General features: G+C 42.3%; 1 protein-coding gene across 1 annotated transcript in view; it reads left to right on the top strand.

Annotated features, from left to right (window-relative positions):
* Positions 1-22865, top strand: part of MRC1 (mannose receptor C-type 1) — an 89432-nt gene extending 66567 nt beyond the window's left edge. Inside the window, exons 24-30 of the mRNA XM_069729515.1 lie at positions 5677-5912; positions 13163-13328; positions 15622-15771; positions 16863-16979; positions 18533-18700; positions 18895-18930; positions 19499-22865. Of these exons, the coding sequence (XP_069585616.1) occupies positions 5677-5912; positions 13163-13328; positions 15622-15771; positions 16863-16979; positions 18533-18700; positions 18895-18930; positions 19499-19740 (1115 nt within the window). The 3' untranslated portion in view covers positions 19741-22865. The remainder of the gene's footprint in view (positions 1-5676; positions 5913-13162; positions 13329-15621; positions 15772-16862; positions 16980-18532; positions 18701-18894; positions 18931-19498) is intronic.
* The last annotated feature ends 1458 nt before the right edge of the window (positions 22866-24323 follow it).

A 24323-nucleotide genomic window follows, 5' to 3' on the forward strand; every position in this document is an offset into this window, starting at 1 on the left:
GCCCCATACAATGCTGCAAAAATGCTTATTATGGCCCCATAAGATGCTCCATAGACACATTTGCCCCTTATAATGCTCCACAAATGTGGATTATGGCCCTATAAATACAGGTCCTTCTCAAAAAATTAGCATATAGTGTTAAATTTCATTATTTACCATAATGTAATGATTACAATTAAACTTTCATATATTATAGATTCATTATCCACCAACTGAAATTTGTCAGGTCTTTTATTGTTTTAATACTGATGATTTTGGCATACAACTCCTGATAACCCAAAAAACCTGTCTCAATAAATTAGCATATTTCACCCATCCAATCAAATAAAAGTGTTTTTTAATAACAAACAAAAAAACCATCAAATAATAATGTTCAGTTATGCACTCAATACTTGGTCGGGAATCCTTTGGCAGAAATGACTGCTTCAATGCGGCGTGGCATGGAGGCAATCAGCCTGTGACACTGCTGAGATGTTATGGAGGCCCAGGATGCTTCAATAGCGGCCTTAAGCTCATCCAGAGTGTTGGGTCTTGTGTCTCTCAACTTTCTCTTCACAATATCCCACAGATTCTCTATGGGGTTCAGGTCAGGAGAGTTGGCAGGCCAATTGAGCACAGTAATACCATGGTCAGTAAACCATTTACCAGTGGTTTTGGCACTGTGAGCAGGTGCCAGGTCGTGCTGAAAAAATGAAATCTTCATCACCATAAAGCATTGACCCTGCCCTTGATGAAACACAGTGGACCAACACCAGCAGCTGACATGGCACCCCACACCATCACTGACTGTGGGTACTTGACACTGGACTTCAGGCATTTTGGCATTTCCTTCTCCCCAGTCTTCCTCCAGACTCTGGCACCTTGATTTCCGAATGACATGCAAAATTTGCTTTCATCAGAAAAAAGTACTTGGGACCACTTAGCAACAGTCCAGTGCTGCTTCTCTGTAGCCCAGGTCAGGCGCCTCTGCCGCTGTTTATGGTTCAAAAGTGGCTTTACCTGGGGAATGCGGCTCCTGTAGCCCATTTCCTGCACACGCCTGTGCACGGTGGCTCTGGATGTTTCCACACCAGACTCAGTCCACTGCTTCCTCAGGTTCCCCAAGGTCTGGAATCGGTCCTTCTCCACAATCTTCCTCAGGGTCCGGTCGCCTCTTCTCGTTGTACAGCGTTTTCTGCCACATTGTTTCCTTCCAACAGACTTACCATTGAGGTGCCTTGATACAGCACTCTGGGAACAGCCTATTTGTTGAGAAATTTCTTTCTGGGTCTTACCCTCTTGCTTGAGGGTGTCAATGATGGCCTTCTTGACATCTGTCAGGTCGCTAGTCTTACCCATGATGGGGGTTTTGAGTAATTGAGTAATGAACCCGGCAGGGAGTTTATATAAGCCTCAGGTATCTTTTCCATGTGTTTAGAGTTAATTAGTTGATTCAGAAGATTAGGGTAATAGGTCGTTTAGAGAACCTTTTCTTGATATGCTAATTTATTGAGACAGGTTTTTTGGGTTATCAGGAGTTGTATGCCAAAATCATCAGTATTAAAACAATAAAAGACCTGACAAATTTCAGTTGGTGGATAATGAATCTATAATATATGAAAGTTTAATTGTAATCATTACATTATGGTAAATAATGAAATTTAACACTATATGCTAATTTTTTGAGAAGGACCTGTATATACAGATATTTGCCCCATATAATGCTGCACATGGCCCCATAAGATGCTCCATACAGATAATTGCCCCATATAATGCTGCACATGGCCCCATAAGATGCTCCATACAGATATTTGCCCCATAAGATGCTCTATGCAAATAATTGCCCCATATAATACTGCAAATGGCCCTATAAGATGCTCCATAGAGATATTTGCCCCATATAATGCTGCACATGGCCCCATACAGATATTTGCCCCATATAATGCTGCACATGGCCCCATACAGACATTTGCCCCATATAATGCTGCACATAGCCGCATAAGATGTTCCATACAAATATTTTCCCCATAAAATGCTGCACATGGCCCCATAAGATGCTCCACACAGATATTTGCCTCATATAATGCTGCGCATGGCCCCATAAGATGCTCCATACAGCTAATTGCCCCATATAATGCTGCACATGGCCACATAAGATGCTCCATACAGATAATTGCCCCATATAATGCTGCACTTTGCCCCATAAGATACTCCATACAGATATTTGCCCCATAAGATGCCCCATACACATATTTGCCCCATATACTGTAATGCTGCACATGGCCCCATAAGATGCTCCATGCAGATAATTGCCCCATATAATGCTGCACATGACCCCATACAGATATTTGCCCCATATAATGCTGCACATGGCCCCATAAGATGCTCCATACAGACATTTGCCCCATATGCTTTGCTGCAATTAAAAAAATAAAAAATTACATACTCACCTCTCAGGCCCCCGGCACTTGCTATATTCACCTGCTCCCCGTTCCACCACCGACCATCACTGCGCACACTAATCGCATCATCGCGCCCTCTGACCGGAGCATCACTGCAGAGGACGGGGAAGACGCAGCGGTGCCGACGGTGGAACGGGGAGCAGGTGAATATCCACACTGAGTTATACTCACCTGCTCCTGGCGTGGTCCCTGCACGTGTTTTCCCCGGCGCCGGCAGCTTCCTTCTGTAGTGAGTGGTCACATGGTGCCGCTCATTACAATAATCAATATGCGGCTCCACCCCTATGGGAGTGGAGTCGGGTCCATATTCATTACTGTAATGAGTGGTATCATATGACCGCTCACTACAGGAAGAAGCTGCCGGTGCCGGGGAACCAGGGACGTGCAGGGACAGTGCCAGGAGCAGGTGAGTATTTTTAGACAGCTGCCGCTCCCCCTCCCCTGCCGACCCTGGGTATGACTCGAGTATAAGCCGAGAGGGTTACTTTCAGCCCAAAAAAGTGGGCTGAAAATCTCGGCTTATACTCGAGTATATACGGTATACAAAAATACACAATCATTAGTAATTAACAGTGTCATACTTGGGTAGGCTGGACCCCAAGAGTACATTATTCTACTCTGTATGCAGAATTATTAGGCAAGTTGTATTTTAGAGGATTATTTTTATTATTGATCAACAACTATGTTCTCAATCAACCCCAAAAACTTAATATTTTTAGAAGTTGGAGTGGGTTTTCTTTTAGATTTGGCTATCTTGGGAGGATATCTGTTTGTGCAGGTAACTATTACTGTGCAGAATTATTAGGCAAATTAACAAAAACCAAATATATTCCCATCTCACTTGTTTATTTTCACCAGGTAAACCAATATAACTGCACAAAATTTAGAAATGAACAATTCTGACATGCAAAAACAAAACCCCCAAAAATGAGTGACCAATATAGCCACATTTCTTTATGATGACACTCAACAGCCTCCATCCATAGATTCTGTCAGTTGCTTGGTCTGTTTACGATCAACATTGCGTGCAGCAGCCACCACAGCCTCCCAGACACTGTTCCGAGAGGTGGACTGTTCTCCCTCCCTGTAGATCTCACATTTTATGAGGGACCACAGATTCTCTATGGGGTTCAGATCAGGTGAACAAGGGGGCCATGTCAGTAGTTAGAGACATGTGGTGGAGCATTGTGCTGCATGAAAATCATGTTTTTCTTGAACGATACCAACTTTCTACCTGTACCACTGCTTGAAGAAGTTGTCTTCCAGAAACTGGCAGTAGGTCTGGGAGTTGAGCTTCACTCCATCCTCAACCTGAAAAGGTCCCACAAGTTCATCTTTGATGATACCAGCCCATACCAGTACCCCACCTCCACCTTGCTGGCGTCTGAGTCGGAGTGGAGCTCTCTGCCCTTTACTGATCCAGCCTCTGGCCCATCCACCTGGCCTATCAAGAGTCACTCTCATTTCATCAGTCCATAAAACCTTTGAATAGTCAGTCTTAAGATATTTTTTGGCCCAGTCTTGACGTTTTATCTTATGTTTCTTGTTCAAAGTTGGACATTTTTCAGCCTTCTTTACCTTGGCCATGTCCCTGAGTATCGCCCACCTTGTGCTTTTTGTTACTCCAGTAACGTTGCAGCTCTGAAATATGGCAAAATTGCTGGCAAATGGCATCTTGGCAGCTTCACGCTTGATTTTCCTCAATTCATGGGCAGTTATTTTGCGCCTTTTTTGCCCAACACGCTTCTTGCGATTGCGACCATGTTGGCTATTTGCCATGAAACGCTTGATTGTTCGATGATCACGCTTCGAAAGTTTGGCATTTTCAAGACTGCTGCATCCCTCTGCAAGACATCTCACAATTTTGGACTTTTCAGAGCACGTCAAATCTCTCTTCTGACCCATTTTGCCAAAGGAAAGAAGTTGCCTAATAATTAAGCACACCTTATATAGGGTTTTGATGTCATTAGTAGTGTTGAGCGATACCGTCCGATACTTGAAAGTATCGGTATCGGATAGTATCGGCCGATACCCGAAAAATATCGGATATCGCCGATACCGATATCCGATACCAATACAAGTCAATGGGACATCAAGTATCGGAATGTATCCTCATGGATCCCAGGGTCTGAAGGAGAGGAAACTCTCCTTCAGGCCCTGGGATCCATATTAAAGTGTAAAATAAAGAATTAAAATAAAAAATATTGTTATATTCACCTCTCCGGCGGCCCCTGGACATCAGCGGGAGGATCCGGCGTCCGGCACGGCTTCTTTCTTCAAAATGCGCGCCTTCAGGACCTGTGGAATGACGTCCCGGCTTCTGATTGGTCGCGTGCCGCCCATGTGACCACCACGCGACCAATCAGAAGCTGCGATGTCATTCCTCAGGTCCTAAAAGGCGCTCATTCTAGGACTTTAGCTGAGGAATGACGTTGCGGCTTCTGATTGGTCGCGTGGCGGTCACATGGGCGGCACGCGACCAATCAGAAGCCGGGACGTCATACCACAGGTCCTAAAGGCGCGCATTTTGAAGAAAGAAGCCGTGCCGGACGCCGGATCCTCCCGCTGATGTCCAGGGGCCGCCGGAGAGGTGAATATAACAACATTTTTTATTTTAATTCTTTATTTTACACTTCCGATACCGATACCCGATATCACAAAAATATCGGATCTCGGTATCGGAATTCCGATACCGCAAGTATCGGCCGATACCCGATACTTGCGGTATCGGAATGCTCAACACTAGTCATTAGACAACGCCCCTCCTCATTACAGAGATGCACATCACCTGATTTACTTACGGTAATTGGTAGTTGGCTCTCAAGCCTGGACAGCTTGGAGTAGGACAACGTATAAAAAGGATCATGTGATCACAATACAACTTGCTTAATAATTCTGCACACAGTGTATGTGCCACCATTCGGCCGCACAGAACAATTATACAATATTGTAAACTTTGCTGGGAAATAACATTGTAAGAGCTCACAGCAGACTTGTACAAGTGACGGTTTCTTCTTTTGAACTTTATGGGCCCTGTTGTGTTGGGCCCCGATGTTGTGTTAGGCTGGGCACACCAGAATACCATCTAGCATAATGGTGGACTTCTCCAACCACAGAAACTAGGCCTAGAAGAGAGATATTTTGGGGATTTTTACCATTGCCTTCTATTGCTCTTTTTCTAGTGTGAAAATATCTTTCATTCTTGTTAAACCTTTCTCGATTCTTTACTATTTAGACCCGAACATACGAGCCAATCCGACCACAGCTTCAGCCTCAAACCAGTATAAATACAGAGATGCCAGCTACAGGTTTGTGAAAAACAAGATGAAGTGGGACGAAGCGCGTCGCGTGTGCAAGAGCACAGATTCGGAACTAGCCAGCGTCTTAGACGAATACACGACATCTTTTCTAAAGCTTCATTTAGCCAAACACAAAGAGCCTTTCTGGATCGGCTTGAGCAGTAGCAATAAGGTGTGTAAAAGAGTTCACGTATTTAAGGAGCTGTCCAGGTTCAGAATATTAACGTTATTTCATGTTTCCCGTCCACACCCTGAGATCACCTGTCTCACACAATCACACACTAGGATCATTACATAGGAATTTGAATACTCGGAGGCATCCCACAGTAAAGTGGGCCTCATGTATTAAAAGTGTCTAAAAGCAAAACTGTCTTTGTTGCCCATAGCAACCAATCAGTGCCAAGCTTTCATTTTTTAAACAGCTCTGGTAAAATGAAAGCTGCGCGGCGATTGGTTGCTATAGACAACAAACACAGTTTTTTTTTCTTTCAGATAGTTTGAAGAATTTTTCCGCATGTAGAACTTACAAGTCCCATTTCAATGTAAGCACTTTCCCCAAAAAAAGGGGTTAACATTTATAAAAATCATCTAATGGAAACTGTCCATTTCAACCAATCACAGCACAGCTTTCATTTTTCAAGAATGGTGCAGAAATTTAAAGCTGTGCTGTGATTGGTTGCTAAAGGCAGCACCAGACTTTTTTTTTGTAATTTCCAGCAAATTTCCCTAGGATACTAGTGATTATCATAATTATCCAACAAACAAAAGTTAATTTTAATCAATAGATCTTGGAATAATAATAAGTTCCACAATTGGATGTGTTTAAATAAAATGTTCCTGTGCTGAGATAATCTTATAAATGTGCCCCTGCTCTGTACTGTGTAATGGCTGTGTCTGACCGTGCAGGAAAATAGTCTGATCAAACCACATCTCCTCAGAGGAGGGGGGGATATACAGAATTAGAGCCGGGAGTGGCAAATTATTCCTTCTTTGAAGTAAAACATTGTTTAAAAACAGGCAGGGAAATGTTTTACCTCACAGAAAGAATCATCTGTGATCCCATGCTATAATGTCTATGTACTATTTTGTCTATAAAGGCACGGATGATTGACCTCGTGGAGACCAAAACATCCAACACCGCGGAGACACCATCACGTGTTTCTCAACGTAGTGATCCAGAACACTGCCCCCAAATATGCAAATGCATGTAGAGGAGCTGCGGAGACACCATCACGTGTTTCTCAACGCAGGCAGTGAATAGCCAGGTCTTTCCCTGGGAAGGAACAACCAAGGGAAGGGCAGCATCCAATAAAGGAAAACATCCAATAAAGGAAAACCACCTATGCCAAGCATGGTATCCATCCACAGACAGCTGTTTCGGGGGTTTTTGCCCCTCAGTTTCCTACTCCACACTGATGAGGGGCAAAAACCCCGAAACAGCTGTCTGTGGATGGATACCATGCTTGGCATAGGTGGTTTTCCTTTATTGGATGTTTTCCTTTATTGGATGCTGCCCTTCCCTTGGTTGTTCCTTCCCGGGGAAAGGCCTGGCTATTCACTGCCTGCGTTGAGAAACACGTGATGGTGTCTCCGCAGCTCCTCTACATGTATATACTATTTTGTGTCTTCCCCTGCCCAGGAGCTGTGGTATGATCAGACCATGTTCCTGCACGGTCAGACACAGATATTACACAGTACACAGCAGGGGCACATTTATACGATTATCTCAGCACAGGAACATTTTATTTAAACACATCCAATTGTAGAACTTATTATTATTCAAAGATCTATTCATTAATATGCACTTTTGTGTGTGAGAAAACCCCTTTAATGATGACAGTGCTGGATTAAGATGTGCCAAATTTATTAATATGTGTGAGCCTCTTAATATATCTAGTGCATCTTACAACTGTCTTGCGCCTACACCGGAAATGTTTCTACAGTTAGGGGCTGGTGTACATTTCAGTCAGTCACTTACCAGTATTGTGGTATAAATTATCATGAATATTGTCTGATAGATTTGGCTACACAATGCCCTCGCCCAGATCCTCCAACTTTTTCAGTTGTAAGAGCTGGAAGGACCAGAAGGGAAAAATGAAATCCAAACCTACAGAGCCCTGTTTGAAAAAGTGATTTCCCCCTAAACCTAACAATAGGTTGGGCCATCCTTAGCAGCAACAACTGCAATCAAACATTTGCGATAACTGGCAATGAGTCGTTTTAATGCTCTGGAGGAATTTTGGCCACTCATCTTTGCAGAATTGTTGTAATTCAGCCATATTGGAGAGTTTCTGAGCATGAACCCCCTTTTTAAGGTTATGCCACAGCATTAGTGATGAGCGAATATACTCGTTACTTGAGATTTCCCGAGCACGCTCTGGTGACCCCCGAGTATTTTTTAGTGCTCGGAGATTTAGTTTTCCTCACCTCAGCTGAACGATTTACATCTGTTAGCCAGCTTGATTACATGTGGGGATTCCCTAGCAACCAAGCAACCCGCACATGTACTTATACTGGCTAACAGATGTAAATCATTCAGCTGTGGTGATGAAAACTAAATCTCCGAGCACTAAAAAATACTCGGAGGTCACCCAAGCGTGCTCGGGAAATCTCGAGTATATTCGCTCATCACTATACAGCATCTCAATTGAATTAAGGTCAGGACTTTGAATAGGCCACTCCAACGTCTTAATTTTGTTTTTCTTAAGCCATTCAGAGGTGGACATGCTGGTGTGTTTTGGATCATTGTCCTGCTGCATAACCCAAATGTGCTTCAGCTTGAGGTCACAAATAGGTGGCCGGACATTGTGCTTCAGGATTTTTTGATAGACAGCAGAATTCATGGTTTCATTTACCACAGCAAGTCTTCCAGGTCCTGAAGCAGCTAAACAGCTCGGGATCATCACACTACCACCACCATATTTTACTCTTGGAATGATGTTCCTTTACTGAAATGCTGTTTTACTTCTACGCCAGATGTAATGGGACATACACCTTCCAAAAAGTTCGACTTTTGTCTCGTCAGTCCACAGAGTATTCTCCCAAAAGTCTTGGGGATCATTCTGGCAAAGCTGAGACAAGCCTTTATGTTCTTATTGCTCAGCAGTGGTATTCATCTTGGAACTCTGCCATGCAGGCCATTTTTACCAGTCTCTTTCTTATGGTAAAGTCATAAACACTGACCTTAACTGAGGCAAGTGAGGCCTGCAGTTATTTAGATGTTGATGTAGAGTCTTTTGTGACCTCTTGGATGAGTCATTGCTGCACTCTTGCGGTAATTTTGGTCAGCAGGTCACTCCTGGAAAGGTTCACCACTGTTCCATGTTTACGCTATTTGTGGATAATGGCTGTCACTGTCATTCTCTGGAGTTCTTAAGCTTTAGAAATGGATATATAAGCTTTTCCAGACTAATAGATCTCAATTACTTTGTTTCAGAATTCTACACAGACAATTTGCATATTTCCCAGAGGAGCATTGTGGCTTTAAGGCTACGTTCACATTTGCGGTGCGTCGGGCGCAACCGCGGCGACGCATGCACCATGCGCCCCTATATTTAACATGGGGGGCGCATGGACATGCGTTGTGTTGCGTTTTGTGATGCATGCGTTTTTTGGGCGCAAGCATCAGGGCGCAGAGGACGCTGCTTGTTGCATTTTTTTTGCGCAATAAAAATGAACGCATGCGTCACAAAACGCAGCATTTTGCTGCGTTTTGCATGCGTTTTTGTGTGCGTTGTGCGTTGCGTCGCCGCAGCACACAACAACGCAAATGTGAACGTAGCCTAAGTCTCCTCACCTTGACATGCTTAACATGTCACTCTCCGCAAGGAGAAACGATACTTCTTGGATACCAGAATTCTAGAATTTCTTTGTATCATGACATGATGTCTAGCTTTTGAGGATGTTTTGTTCTACTTCACTTGGTCAGGCAGGTCCTATTCAAGTGATTTCTTGATTGATAAGGACATGTGGCAGTAATCAGGCTTGCGTGTGGCTATGGAATTTGAGCTTACCTTCCCAAAGATGTCATAAACCACAGTTAATCTACGTTTTATGGTGGGGGCAACCACTTTTTCACATAGGACCCTGTAGCTTTGGATTTCTTTTCCCTTAATATTGAGGAAGCTTATTTAAAAACTGCATTTTGTGTTTATTTGTGTTATTTTTGTCTAATATTTAAATTTGTTTGGTGATCTGAAACATTTAAGTGTGACAAACATGCAAAATAATACAGATATATAATCTACTATATACTGTAATTGTCTAAGGGTCACTTCCGTCTTTCTGTCTGTCCTTCTTTCTGTCATGGACATTCATTGGTCACGGCCTCCGTCTGTCATGGAAATCCAAGTCGCTGATTGGTCGCGGCAAAACAGCCACGACCAATCAGCGACGGGCACAGTCTGGAAGAAAATGGCCGCTTCTTACTCCCCGCAGTCAGTGCCCGGCACCCGCATACTCCTCTCCAGTCACCGCTCACACAGGGTTAATGCCGGTGGTAACGGACCGCGTTATGCCGCGGGTAACGCACTCCATAACCGCTGCTATTAACCCTGTGTGTCTCCAACTTTTTACTATTGATGCTGCCTCTGCGGCATCAATAGTAAAAAAATGTAATGTTAAAAATAATAAAAAAACAAAAAACCTGCTATTCTCACCCTCCGTAGTCCACTGAGCAGCTTGCGCCGGCCGCCATCTTCCGTTCCAGGCGTTGCATTGCGAAATTACCCAGAAGACTTAGTGGTCTCGCGAGACCGCTAAGTCATCTGGGTAATTTCGCAATGCATCCTGGGAACGGAAGATGGCGGCAGCCGCGCTCGTATCACCGGGGCTTCGGTGGATCCTAGGGGGTGAGTATATAACTATTTTTTATTTTAATTATTTTTTTAACAGGGATATGGTGCCCACACTGCTGTATACTACGTGGGCTGTGTTAGATACCGTGTGCCTGCTATATACTACATAGGCAGTGTTATATTCTGCGTGGGCAGTGTTATATACTACTTGGCTGCTATATACTGCATGGGCTGTGCTATATACTACGTGGCTGCTATATACTGCGTGGGTAGTGTTATATACTACGTGGCTTCTATATACTGCGTGGGCTATGCTATATACTACGTGGCTGCTATATACTGCGTAGGCAGTGTTATATACTACGTGGCTGCTATATGCTGCGTGGGCTGTGCTATATATTACGTGGCCAGAGTTTTATACTGCGTGGCCTGTGTTATATACTACGTCGCCTGTGTTATGTACTGCGTGGCTGCTATATACTGCGTGGGCTGTGTTATATAGTACGTGGCCGTTTTATATACTGTGTGGCCACTGTTATATATTGCATGGCCTGTATTAACGAATCGGGTATTCTACAATATGTATGTATATAGCAGCCGCATAGTATATAGCACAGGCCACGTAGTATTTGTCTGCTATATAGTACATGGCTTCTATATACTACGTGGCCTGTGCTATATACTATGTGGCTGCTATATACATACATACAGTTAGGTCCATATATATTTGGACAGAGACAGCATTTTTCTAATTTTGGTTATAGACATTACCACAATGAATTTTAAACAAAACAATTCAGATGCAGTTGAAGTTCAGACTTTCAGCTTTCATTTGAGGGCATCCACATAAAAATTGGATGAAGGGTTTAGGAGTTTCAGCTCCTTAACATGTGCCACCCTGTTTTTAAAGGGCCCAAAAGTAATTGGACAGATTCAATAATTTTAAATAAAATGTTCATTTTTAGTACTTGGTTGAAAACCCTTTGTTGGCAATGACTGCCTGAAGTCTTGAACTCATGGACATCACCAGACGCTGTGTTTCCTCCTTTTTGATGCTCTGCCAGGCCTTCACTGCGGTGGTTTTCAGTTGCTGTTTGTTTGTGGGCCTTTCTGTCTGAAGTTTAGTCTTTAACAAGTGAAATGCATGCTCAATTGGGTTGAGATCAGGTGACTGACATGGCCATTCAAGAATATTCCACTTTTTTGCTTTAATAAGTCCTGGGTTGCTTTGGCTTTATGTTTTGGGTCATTGTCCATCTGTAGTATGAAATGACGACCAATCAGTTTTGCTGCATTTGGCTGGATCTGAGCACACAGTATGGCGGCTCTGAAGACCTCAGAATTCATTCGGCTGCTTCTGTCCTGTGTCACATCATCAATAAACACTAGTGACCCAGTGCCACTGGCCGCCATGCATGCCCATGCCATCACACTGCCTCTGCCGTGTTTTACAGATGATGTGGTATGCTTTGGATCATGAGCTGTACCACGCCTTCACCATACTTTTTTCTTTCCATCATTCTGATTGAGGTTGATCTTGGTTTCATCTGCCCAAAGAATGTTCTTCCAGAACTGTGCGGCTTTTTTAGATTTTTTTTTAGCAAAGTCCAGTCTAGCCTTTTTATTCTTGATGCTTATGAGTGGCTTGCACCGTGCAGTGAACCCTCTGTATTTACTTTCATGCAGTCTTCTCTTTATGGTAGATTTGGATATTGATACGCCGACCTCCTGGAGAGTGTTGGTCACTTGGTTGGCTGTTGTGAAGGGGTTTCTCTTCACCATGGAGATTATTCTGTGATCATCCACCACTGTTGTCTTCCGTGGGCGCCCAGGTCTTTTTGTATTGATGAGTTCACCAGTGCTTTCTTTCTTTTTCATGATGTACCAAACTGTAGATTTTGCCACTCCTAATATTGTAGCAATTTCTCGGATGGGTTTTTTCTGTTTTCGCAGCTTAAGGATGGCTTGTTTCACCTGCATGGAGAGCTCCTTTGACAGCATGTTTACTTCACAGCAAAAACTTCCAAATGCAAGCACCACACCTCAAATCAACTCCAGGCCTTTGATCTGCTTAATTGAGAATGACATAATGAAGGGATTGCCCACACCTGTCCATGAAATAGCCTTGGAGTCAATTGTCCAATTACTTTTGGTCCCTTTAAAAACAGAGTGGCACATGTTAAGGAGCTGAAACTCCTAAACCCTTCATCCAATTTTAATGTGGATACCCTCAAATGAAAGCTGAAAGTCTGAACTTCAACTGCATCTGAATTGTTTTGTTTAAAATTCATTGTGGTAATGTCTATAACCGAAATTAGAAAAATGTTGTCTCTGTCCAAATATATATGGACCTAACTGTAAATACATATTCTAGAATACCCGATGTGTTAGAATCGGGCCACCATCTAGTATGATTATATGTGTGTATATATACTTTCAAAAAAGAAAAAAGCACCTGTACTAACCACTAAGCCACCATTCTAGAATACTCGTGACATGTAATAAAGAAAAACAGAATACACGCCAATATCTAGAAAGCACATTCTCTGCATGTTTAACCCATTCAACATTTTACTACTTCCATTCCTCCTTAATCACATATCTATGGATCTCGTCATTGATCTAGACTACTAATATGTACAGCTGGGTTGATAACTGGAAGCTTCGCTACACAAAATGGGCTGCAGGGGAACCAAAGAAGAGAAATTCCTGCGTATATATGGACATCGATGGACAATGGAAGACTTCCTCTTGCGATGAGAATTATTCAGCAATCTGCAAACAGACGAATGGTAAGGTGAAGATGGAATTCTTAAGTGGAATCTGATAGATATGCGTACAATGGTTTTCTTATAAATTATATCATCATTAAACTCTGGATCACTCAGGACTGAACTAAGCCTAAATAGTGATAAAGCTAAGCCAGCATATACTGTGTGCACTTAATAGGGTTGTTCCCTTTCAGAAAATCTTGGTCCTCGGACGCAGTTTATTATGCAAAAAAATCATTGCCAAGCGGGGAGTCTCGGCCACTGCTCTCATTGTACATTGTTGACTTCGGCACTGAGATCACATCGACAGCCAATAAGTGAACTCAGCGGTTCTGCCGGTGTAAACAAAACACCCACTCAGAGCCCTTAAGGTCATTGGTTGGCTGCCAAACTGTCAGTGTAGCATCAGCTCTGCAGCCAATACTGGACACTCAGAGCATTGTCAGAGACTTCGCACTGGATCTGGTGAGTGTGATTAAAGCGAAGTTTGTTTTTTATAATGGAGCAAGATTTTCTGAAAAGGCACTACCCCTTTAAGACAATATTTCTATATACCATACTGTAGAGCTGGGGTCTCAAACTCGGCAGAGTAAATGAGCCGCACATAAAAAAAATTTAAGCTGGCGGGCCGCATTCCTTTCAAACTTAATACAGTACATGTAGTATATAACAGCCCACGTAGTATATAATACAGCCCACGTAGTATATAACACAGCCCACATAGTATATAACACAGCCCACATAATATATAACACAGCCCACGTAGTATATAACACAGCCACGTAGTATATAACACAGCCACGTAGTATATATCAGCCCATGTAGTATATAACACAGCCCACGTAGTATATAACACAGCACACGTAGTATATAACACAGCACACGTAGTATATAACACAGCCCACGTAGTATATAACACAGCCCACATAGAATATAACACAGCCCACATAATATATATCACAGCCCACGTACTATATAACACAGCCACGTAGTATATAACACAGCCACATAGTATATAACACAGCCCACATAGTATATAAAAGCCCACGTAGTGTATAACACAGCCCACGTAGTATATAACACAGCCCATGTAGTATATAACACAGCCCATGTAGTATATAGCAGCCCACGTAGTATATAACACAGCCCACGTAGTATATATCAGCTCATGTAGTATATAACACAGTCCACGTAGTATATAGCACAGCCCACATATTATATAACACAGCCACATAGTATATAACAGCCCATGTAGTATATAACACAGCCCACGTAGTATATAACACAGTCACATAGTATATAACAGCCCACGTAGTATATAACACAGCCCATGAAGTATATAGCACAGCCCACGTAGTATATAACAGCCCATGTAGTATATAACATGGCCCACATAGTATATAACAGCCCATACCTTATCACCATGGATACGCAGAGTGACTTCTGACCGTCCCAGGTGCTGCACGTCTTCCTGCTTGGCGACGTGCGGCTTCATTATCAATGGCGTCATGCATTGTGGGCAGCTGTGAAACTCCCAGAGCTCTGTGCCGCCTCCTCTCTTCTAGCGTGCGCCACGGGCCACAGATGCCTGCCTCAGGGGCCGCGTTTTTGAGAACCCTGGTGTAGAGTCAGCCCATGCAGTTGTAAGGGGCTCTCTAATGGTAGGAGGCCATTCCAGGTTGAACTGTCCACAAAGTGAGTCTGTGAGCATAAAATGGCTGTTCAAACCAAGCACAGGTGCACAGTAGATAGAAAGGAAGTAAGTGGGTAAGTGCACTAAACTGCTCAGCCACACTAAGGTGCATGTGGCACCTGTTCTTTGTTTGAACAGTCATTTTGAACTGATAAACTCCCTTTAAATAGGTGGTGAAAACTTGGATCAGGATGTAGTCTCAACGAGTGCTGCAATGTAAGCAAAAAGTTCTTAAAAAAGAATTGGACTTTCTGTTCTCGCTTAGTAGTGTAAGGATATTCATACCATCCTTCACACATGGGTTGGTGTAGGCTATCATGGGACAAGAAGCCACTTAAAAAATGTAGACTTTGTGTCCATGCACAGTGAAATAGTTTTAAAGAGAACCTATCATGTAAACTAATGCTATCAACCTGCAAATATCGGGTGAATCTGCAGGTTAATAGCGCTCTGACAGTGTGCGTTGCCGAACACTGGGACGCCCTCTGTTCATTTCTTCCCTGCAGTGGGGCTTTCAGTGCCGACGCCGCAGTGTCAGAACCGTTTACCATTTTACATGACAGGTTCATTTTAATTATAGAAACAGCAACATGCAGTTATATCTAAGGTTTTATTTCTTAGTTGTCGCTCCATCTGAACCACCTCAAAAGCTTGGAAAATGCCCAGAATCTGGTGGAAAGACCTGGATACCCTTCCGTGGTCATTGCTATATTATTGAATCATCATACACTAGAAATTGGGCTCAAGCATCCATGGAATGTCTTCGGCAAGGTGAGTTCTAGGAATATGTACTATCTTCACGCACATGAAAGCTCGGATACATTGCATGCACAATCTCATTGTCTGGTACAAGGGGAAGGAGAGCTTAGTGTTTTCTTGGGTTAAAGGTTTTGTCCAACTAAACATGTTTTGCTTCGATGTCCTACACTCCTGAACCAGGAGGTTTTTCCTTTTGTCCCTGCGTCTCCTGTTTTCCCGAGATATGGCCCCTCTTCCTTGTATGTAAATCTAGTTTTGTTAGCTAACTGGGGGGTGTTCATCAAGATTTGAGGACCATGTCCAATTGCCTAACAAGACTAGACTTTTTTTAGATACAGTAATATCTCAAGAATGGATAGGGGCAAGAACAAAGGAAACACAATGCCAGATTCAGGAGAAAAATAATTATCAACATTTTTCCGATCTGTAGATATCCAATTTAGTGCCGAGTCCATTTACTGTTTGTGTTCAACACAGGACGCAGCTTGTTCGTTATATCATAAGGGAAGGGGGATGACTCACTGCTTTTTTCATATATCCACCCTTCTTCTCCGTCTATTGGAGATGAGTGAATTGATCATTTGAGGTCAAATCAAATTTGCCTTGAATTCTACAAAAAAAAAGGGATCTGAATTTTCTTTTGCTATTCACTTCGGACAAATCCAGCAAAATGGATTTCAGAAGATAGAAGAGCCGACCGGATGACCGGTGGCAGGAAGACAGGAATGGGAAGGTCTACGAAGTTCCTACTCAAAAGATTTTTTTTAAACCCCTTCCCAGCCAATCCAAATTTATTCTACGTAAATCGAATTTCCTGCCAGAATTGATTTGCTCAACTCTTCTGTCGATGCATCGACCTTGACGAAGAAGGGTGCTGGCCTAGCTACTAAAATGACTGAGTCAGTTAGACCTTCCAAACACAGAACCATCATATTATATTTTGTTAAAGTTTTGAGCCTAATTGCTTATACATAAATCTGGACCAACAGCAGATCATTGACTATGATGCATATCATTATACTCGTCCTGAATGTTATAAGGATATCCATACAAGCTACATTTTACCTCTGTATTGCATATTAATACCCATTGAATTTTTTTAGGTGCCAATTTAGTATCAGTTGAAGATTTGATTGAATCAGACTTCCTCTTCCATCATATTGAGCTGCTCGCTGACAAAGTGAAGACTTTTTGGGTTGGGCTGTACAGGAATGTGGAAGGTATAGTATCAAGGTCTTTCATGTACTTTTATCAGGAATCATTTTGATTTCTAAAGACTATTACCACCCTGATTAATTTTCTAATATATCATGGTAGTTATTGTGGAAACTTAGTATCTGTAACACAGTGCTACACAATCCATACATAGAAATAAGTATAAAAGATTTACTAGCTGGTTACCTACAGCCACCTGTAGAGGGAGCCAATGAGCGTAATGCATACTGCTCTGCATAGAGGTCAATGATAAGACAGTATCTAAAGTACTCATATGGTCCTTCACTGGTAGCTGCAGGTAGTCAGTATGTTATTCAAATATATGTCTTATGTATGCAGGGAATTTGCAGCAGCTGCCAAGGCAAACAGGATCATGGGGTGCATTAAAAGAGGTCTGGATACACATGATGAGAGCATTATACTGCCTCTGTACAAATCCCTAGTTAGACCGCACATGGAGTACTGTGTCCAGTTTTGGGCACCAGTGCTCAGGAAGGATATAATGGAACTAGAGAGAGTACAAAGGAGGGCAACAAAATTAATAAAGGGGATGGGAGAACTACAATACCCAGATAGATTAGCGAAATTAGGATTATTTAGTCTAGAAAAAAGACGACTGAGGGGCGATCTAATAACCATGTATAAGTATATAAGGGGACAATACAAATATCTCGCTGAGGATCTGTTTATACCAAGGAAGGTGACGGGCACAAGGGGGCATTCTTTGCGTCTGGAGGAGAGAAGGTTTTTCCACCAACATAGAAGAGGATTCTTTACTGTTAGGGCAGTGAGAATCTGGAATTGCTTGCCTGAGGAGGTGGTGATGGCGAACTCAGTCGAGGGGTTCAAGAGAGGCCTGGATGTCTTCCTGGAGCAGAACAATATTGTATCATACAATTATTAGGTTCTGTAGAAGGACGTAGATCTGGGGATTTATTATGATGGAATATAGGCTGAACTGGATGGACAAATGTCTTTTTCCGGCCTTACTAACTATGTTACTATGTTACTATGATTAGATGCAAGTTCTAACCTCAATTATGACTTCAGATGATTAAATGGATTATCCATGCTGAGCAAAAATTGCTCCAGTGTCTCTTTTTCACAGTAGGTTTCTGAATACTGACACTGTGTTATAAGCACACTGTCAAGATTCTGCTTGAGCGATTTGTAAACTGGTGGTTGCATGCACACTAGCTTCGCTTTTGCTTAATTCAATAGAACTATAAGAGAAGTGGGAAAAGTTGCAAGTCGCGACCACAAGTTTGCCAGTCGCATACGACCATTCAAGTAGGCAACAGAGGGGAATCCTGACAGTAGTCTATAGCGAGATAGGGACACTGCAGAAATTGATGGTCAGCCCGGAAAACCCTTTTAATCCAGAACAGCTTGTTTCTTCTTAATTAATAAATATCCTGTACCAGTTGTGACTTGCATTGTTCAAGATTATTGTACGGTACTTGTTTTTATTATGTATACCCCTCCTCACATGTAAAGCGCCATGGAATAAGTGGCGCTATAATAATGAATAATAATAATAATTTATATTAATTTGTAGACAAATGGCTGTGGTTAGACAATACCCCCTTGGACTTTGTGAACTGGAATTCAGGAGAACCCTCTGATCAGTCAGATGAAGACTGCGTGGAAATGTACGCCTTAAGAGGGACATGGAACAACATATACTGCTCCTCTTACAAAGGTTACATATGTAAGAGGTTAAAAAGTAAGTACCTAAAGTAAAAACAGTAATAATATGTCATAATGCATTTATTATGATTTTTGCTTATAACCTTATAGATTATCCCTTTAATAATTAACCAAATACAAACTGACGTGGGAAATATTTATTGTTCTGACATTATATTTTCAATGGCCAATAACCAGACTCATAATATGCTATGCATTTTTTTTTTACAGTTCCACTGGCTACAGAAAGCCCCATAGAGAAACCAGGTACAGTATATTCTACGTTCATCTGCACAACAACATTTATGTTTTATTTAGTTGCAGCCTGGATTATCCTCCAGAGCTGAATTCACAATTCTGCTAGTGCTGCTTGTTCAGTGTCTTCTTCATGAATGTTGTAGTTTGATTAATAGTGTTGCCTTTACACCAGGCGCTGTATTGTACTCCGAAATAACAAAAAATAGCTGTCCCCCATCATTCTAGGAGCTGTGACTACAGCTCTGGAGTATAGTACAGGCCATGGACAGGGTAATTAGGATATGCCCAGAGAGGGGAACCTACTCACAGGGTCAATCAGTCAAAGAAAACACAATGGGGCCTCCCAGTGGTCATGGACGCCAAAGAGGCAACATAGACAGCCCTTATTGTATACAATTTGTATATTTTTACATATCTTTAATATATCATCAATCTGATATAATGCACCCATGTATCCACAAATGACTAGTCGTATTGAAGACACCTTGAGGAAATGTTGGCCATGACCATGTACGGTATATAATATATGTTGGCTTTTTTGTCATGTTTATTTTTTAACTCTAACTTGTTTTCACAGCGGAAACTAAAGGAGAAAAGCCCTCCCACGGCATAACGGGTGGTGTGGTTATTCTGGTGATACTCATCATTGCCGGCACCACCGTAGCAGTCTACTTTCTATATAGGAGGAAACAGAACAAGCCACAACCAGACCCCAGCTTCAACAACACGTTATACTTTGATGGCAGCCACGCACCTTCTTCGCATGATACAAATGTCTTAGTGGAAAATATTGAGCAAAATGAACACGCCATTTCCTAATTATCAATACGTACCTTTAATGTAAAATAGTTGTCAGGCAGTGACCGACTCTGATGAGATGTAGACCCCAAACATTGGCAACACAAATCCATCTAAAACTTTAGGATTGGTTCATTACATCTGCCATATAGGGATGAAGCACAATTTTAGGCAACCAATTGGCGCCATTAATATGATTGATGACATCAAGAAAAGATCAACCAAAAATGATTCCTGGTGGTATCAGCCACCTTGTTCGCTGCACCACTGTTCTCGATTGATAGGTAGATGTAGATAATGATATGGCTGCCATACCTATTAGCATGACAATAAGCTAAATTTTTTATAGACTTAAGTTATTCCATGAAATCCTGCAATTTTCTACAAGACTCAAATAACATTGGGCAAACAGAATTTTATGTTTTTTTTCATATGGTAAACTCAGCTTTTATTGATTTCTTCCAGTTGATTTTTTAGAAGGACGTACCAGTTTGTACCGCCTTAAATAATAAACAGCAAGAAGAAGAATAATCCAATGAGGCCTAGAAGTGAAGGAGTTAAAGTGTCTCTTTTCTGAGGATACAACATTCCAGTGATTTTAATCAGTATTATTATGTACATAGATGTTTGCATATTGCCAGGACTCATGGAGAAAGGCTGTGATGACGCCTGTTTCTTCCACCCACATAAAATGATTGACAGTTTTTCTTGTATACAGACTCATACAGAAAAGTGGTCAACCACTGTGTGAAGGCAGAACACTATTTCTCTAAGGAAATGGGAGAATCAGGACTCCCAAGGTTTTGGTATGTGGGGGAAGCGGGACTCACTGATTTCATATGTGTAGGCAGGGGAAGCAGAATTTACAGCACCTCTCTTTGTGGGAACTAGGAAACCAGGACTTGTGGGCATCATCTGTGTTGTGGGGGAAGCAGGACTCACAGGTTTTATCTGTGTGGGTGGGGGAAGCAGGACTCGCAGGCCTCCTCTATGTGTGGGCAGGTGAAGCAGGACTCACAGATTTAGTCTATGTGTGGGTAGGGGAAGCAGAATTCACAGTCTTCCTCTATGTATGGACTAGGGAAGCAGGACTCACAGGCTTCAACTAAGTGTGGGTGGGGAAAGCAGGATTCACAGTCCTCTTCTATGTGAGAGCTGAGGAAGTAGGACTCACAGGTCTCCTCTATGTGGCCCGAAAATGTAGAACTCATAGGTCTCCTCTATGTGTGGGTAGGGGAAGCAAGATTCACAGGCCTCTTCTATGTGTGAGCTGAGGAAGTAGGACTCAGGTCTCCTCTATGTGTGGCCTAGGGAAGCCATATTCACAGCCTCCTCTATGTGTTGGTAGGGGAAGCAGGATTCACAGGCCTCTTCTATGTAAGAGCTGAGAAAGTAGGACTCACATGTCTCCTGTATGTGTGGCCTGAGGATGTAGGACTCACAGGTCTCCTCTATGTGTGGGCTAGGGAAGCCATATTCACAGCCTCCTCTATGTGTGGGTAGGGGAAGCAGGATTCACAGCCTCCTCTATGTGTGGGTAGGGGAAGCAGGATTCACAGCCTCCTCTATGTGTGGGTAGGGGAAGCAGGATTCACAGCCTCCTCTATGTGTAGGTAGGGGAAGCAGGATTCACAGGCTTCCTCTACATGTGGGTAGGGGAAGTAGGATTCACAGGCTTCCTTTTTGTGTGGGTTTAGGAAGTAGGACTCACAGGCTTCATCTGTTTGTGGTTTGGGGAAGCAGGACTCATGGACTTTCTCATGGAGTTCCAGCAGTATATAAATAGCTTTTTACATTAAAATACTGAATCGACTATCTACACCAAAATCTACATTTCCACCTCTATGCGCTGCTGTCCTTAGATTTGTATATGAGCCATTGTAAATAATCTCTCAAGGAGAGAACACCAATGACAATTTCTGATGTGCATCTCAGACATCACCATATAAGTTAACATTCCCTATCAAAGTTTCATGTTCACACAACAGAAAGCTGGAGGTATTCATGACTTATTTGACATCTGGTTGCATGTACATTATATTTTCATTCAGACTTTGTATAACTTTTAAGAACATCTAAAGAGTCAGTAGCAGAGATGGGAGAATTGATTCGTAAGACTCCGGTCCAGCTACCAGGTCAGTAATCTGTAACCACTGCATGGAAGCTCTGCAAATCTCCTCTTACATCCTGGCATTCCCAACTCCTTTTTTTGATTAGCAGGGCTGGCATGACATTGTGTGTCCACAATCATCATGTCACGTCCGGCTAATCAAAAGAGGAGCTGGAGATGTTGATAGGAAAGAGGACATTTGCTGATTACTCAATCAGTGGTCACAGATTTCTGACCTGGCCAATGGACAGGTGCTGAAATAGATTTTTCCATCTCTAGTTAGTAGAATAGATGGTCAAAAGGATTTGCAGATGCCTGGGAACTGCCTCAGCACCTCATCTGATTCATATGCATGGTGCATCTTCATCATTCTTGATGGCTGACGTCCTGCTGGGCCTACCAATCATAAGAGGTGCTGGGGATTCCCGCAAGTAGATGGCGGATCACAGAGCTCTAGTCCGATGGTGACAGGTACTTATTAGTATCTGTGAAATTTGTAATAGTTTTGGCCACCTTCCTTGTGCCATTTATAACACTAATGTGGCTAATGTACCCCCTTAGGCGCTAGGGTTTAGGTGCAACTGTTACCTCAGCACCTCCTGTAGCTATGTCACTATTCATATATAGAAGTCTACAGCAAATTGTACCATGAGTATTATTGTTTGCTATGGTGTTGAGAATTCGCAATTTGGATCATGGCCATAAATATGCCTGACTAACTTTGTTGCTTAGAGACCTCCATAGTTTATGACATTTGTTGTCTATCTTCACTGTAGGGGACACGGCCAGTTACACTACTGTGGACACAACCAAAAACGCTTATTAAAAACAGGTCATATCAAATATATTTCAAACCATGCAAAATCCAGCTTGATATCAAAACCGTATCAATCCTAATAAATGTGCCTCATTTTCTTATCTCAAGCAGCACAGTTGTGCATCGATCAACTCGTAATCACAAATCATAGAGATTTCAGCAGTCTGTGTGGTCTCTAACCATTATGACAGATGATGTGTAAAATAAAATGTTTCTATTGATCTTGTGTGTGCATCGCTTATTTTTCTACTATAAATGCAATTTATATAGTATAGCCAGGGGCGCGAAACAACCAATCTACCTAAAGCCAAAGGACTCCACTTATTTCTCAAAATTCAAAGCTCCTTAACAAGAAACTCCTACCTAGAATATAACAGTCTTTTCTATTTGCCTCAATGCCACTTCTAACTAGTATTTTAAAGGAGAGAAATCCAGTTTCTGTCCACCATCACTGCCAGATGTGTGTAAAGTCAGTCTCAGACTGTCAGGTCAAAAAGGCTACCTCAGACAGACTTGACACTAACCATTCAGTCTATCAGATCTCAGATGTACCTCAGTCTTCACCTTTTAACTGAGATCTGAACCTACTACATGGTCTCCTGGGTTGGGTCCATAGAGTGGCTTCTGGCCAGAGGAGTGAGCCTGAGGTAAGAATGGTCAGGATGGCCCTTGAGAACAATTTCAAGGGTACCAACACTTTCGGCCATGACTGTATGTGAATTCAATAAACAATTTGTATTTGCTATTCTTCACATCAGTATTCCTGCCGGGGCAACTGTAGTCTCCAATAACTAAGCGTTCTGGACTCAAGTTGAATGCCTCACTACTCTAATTGGCCTTACTCAAACTCAATGGGCTTCAGTATTACAATTTCACTAAAAATCGTTTTAGCTTTCGAAAAGCTTACTAGTTGCCTCCCTCCACCTCAGCTGTTCGATACTCCTCTCTGGTGGGCCCCCTTGCAGGTTCTCATGGTTTGAGTCTCAGGGTGGTCTCCTAGGGACTCTTGCTGTTTTTTTCTGTCTGCCTGTGATCTCAGCCACCTGGTTGCAACTTCTTACTAAACAGTTTCCGAGCCAATGGCTACTCTGATCTCTCACAGAATCTGGGGCTATAGCGCAATCCTGCTTATGGAGAAGAAATACAGTATTTACAGTATAGAGCAATACATTACAACAATTCAGAATTTGATAAGTAAGGATATAAGTGATGGAAGTTTTCTCTTATAACGAGAGGTTAGAAAAGTTGGGCTTGCTTCGTGTAGACGCTCAGAGGAGATCTCATTTACATTTATGGTCAATACACAGGACTGGTGCGTGATTTATTCCTTCTAAGGACCTTACAAAGTATTTTTCTTAAAGAGGAAGAAATGATGCTGCCTGGTGTACTATTCAGAAAATTTGCATTTTAGATGGACAAGTAGTCAATTTCCTCTTATAGAAAGTGGTTTCAAAGGTGGCACTTCTGCCTATCATTACACGGCATGAATTTTTCCCCAGAGTAGTTGATCTTTTGTGCTGTTGACCTCCACTTGTGCCACTCATTGTTGACAATGGACCACATGTATTTTGGCTGTTAATAAACAAACACTATACTACAAAAATTATTCATTGAGATAACTAATTGACTTTCATTAGAAAATAATCACAGCAAGAAGCTCCACCTTTACATTTGTAA

The sequence above is a fragment of the Ranitomeya imitator genome, chromosome 6 (assembly GCF_032444005.1).
Source record: "Ranitomeya imitator isolate aRanImi1 chromosome 6, aRanImi1.pri, whole genome shotgun sequence".
Taxonomy (NCBI): domain Eukaryota; kingdom Metazoa; phylum Chordata; class Amphibia; order Anura; family Dendrobatidae; genus Ranitomeya; species Ranitomeya imitator.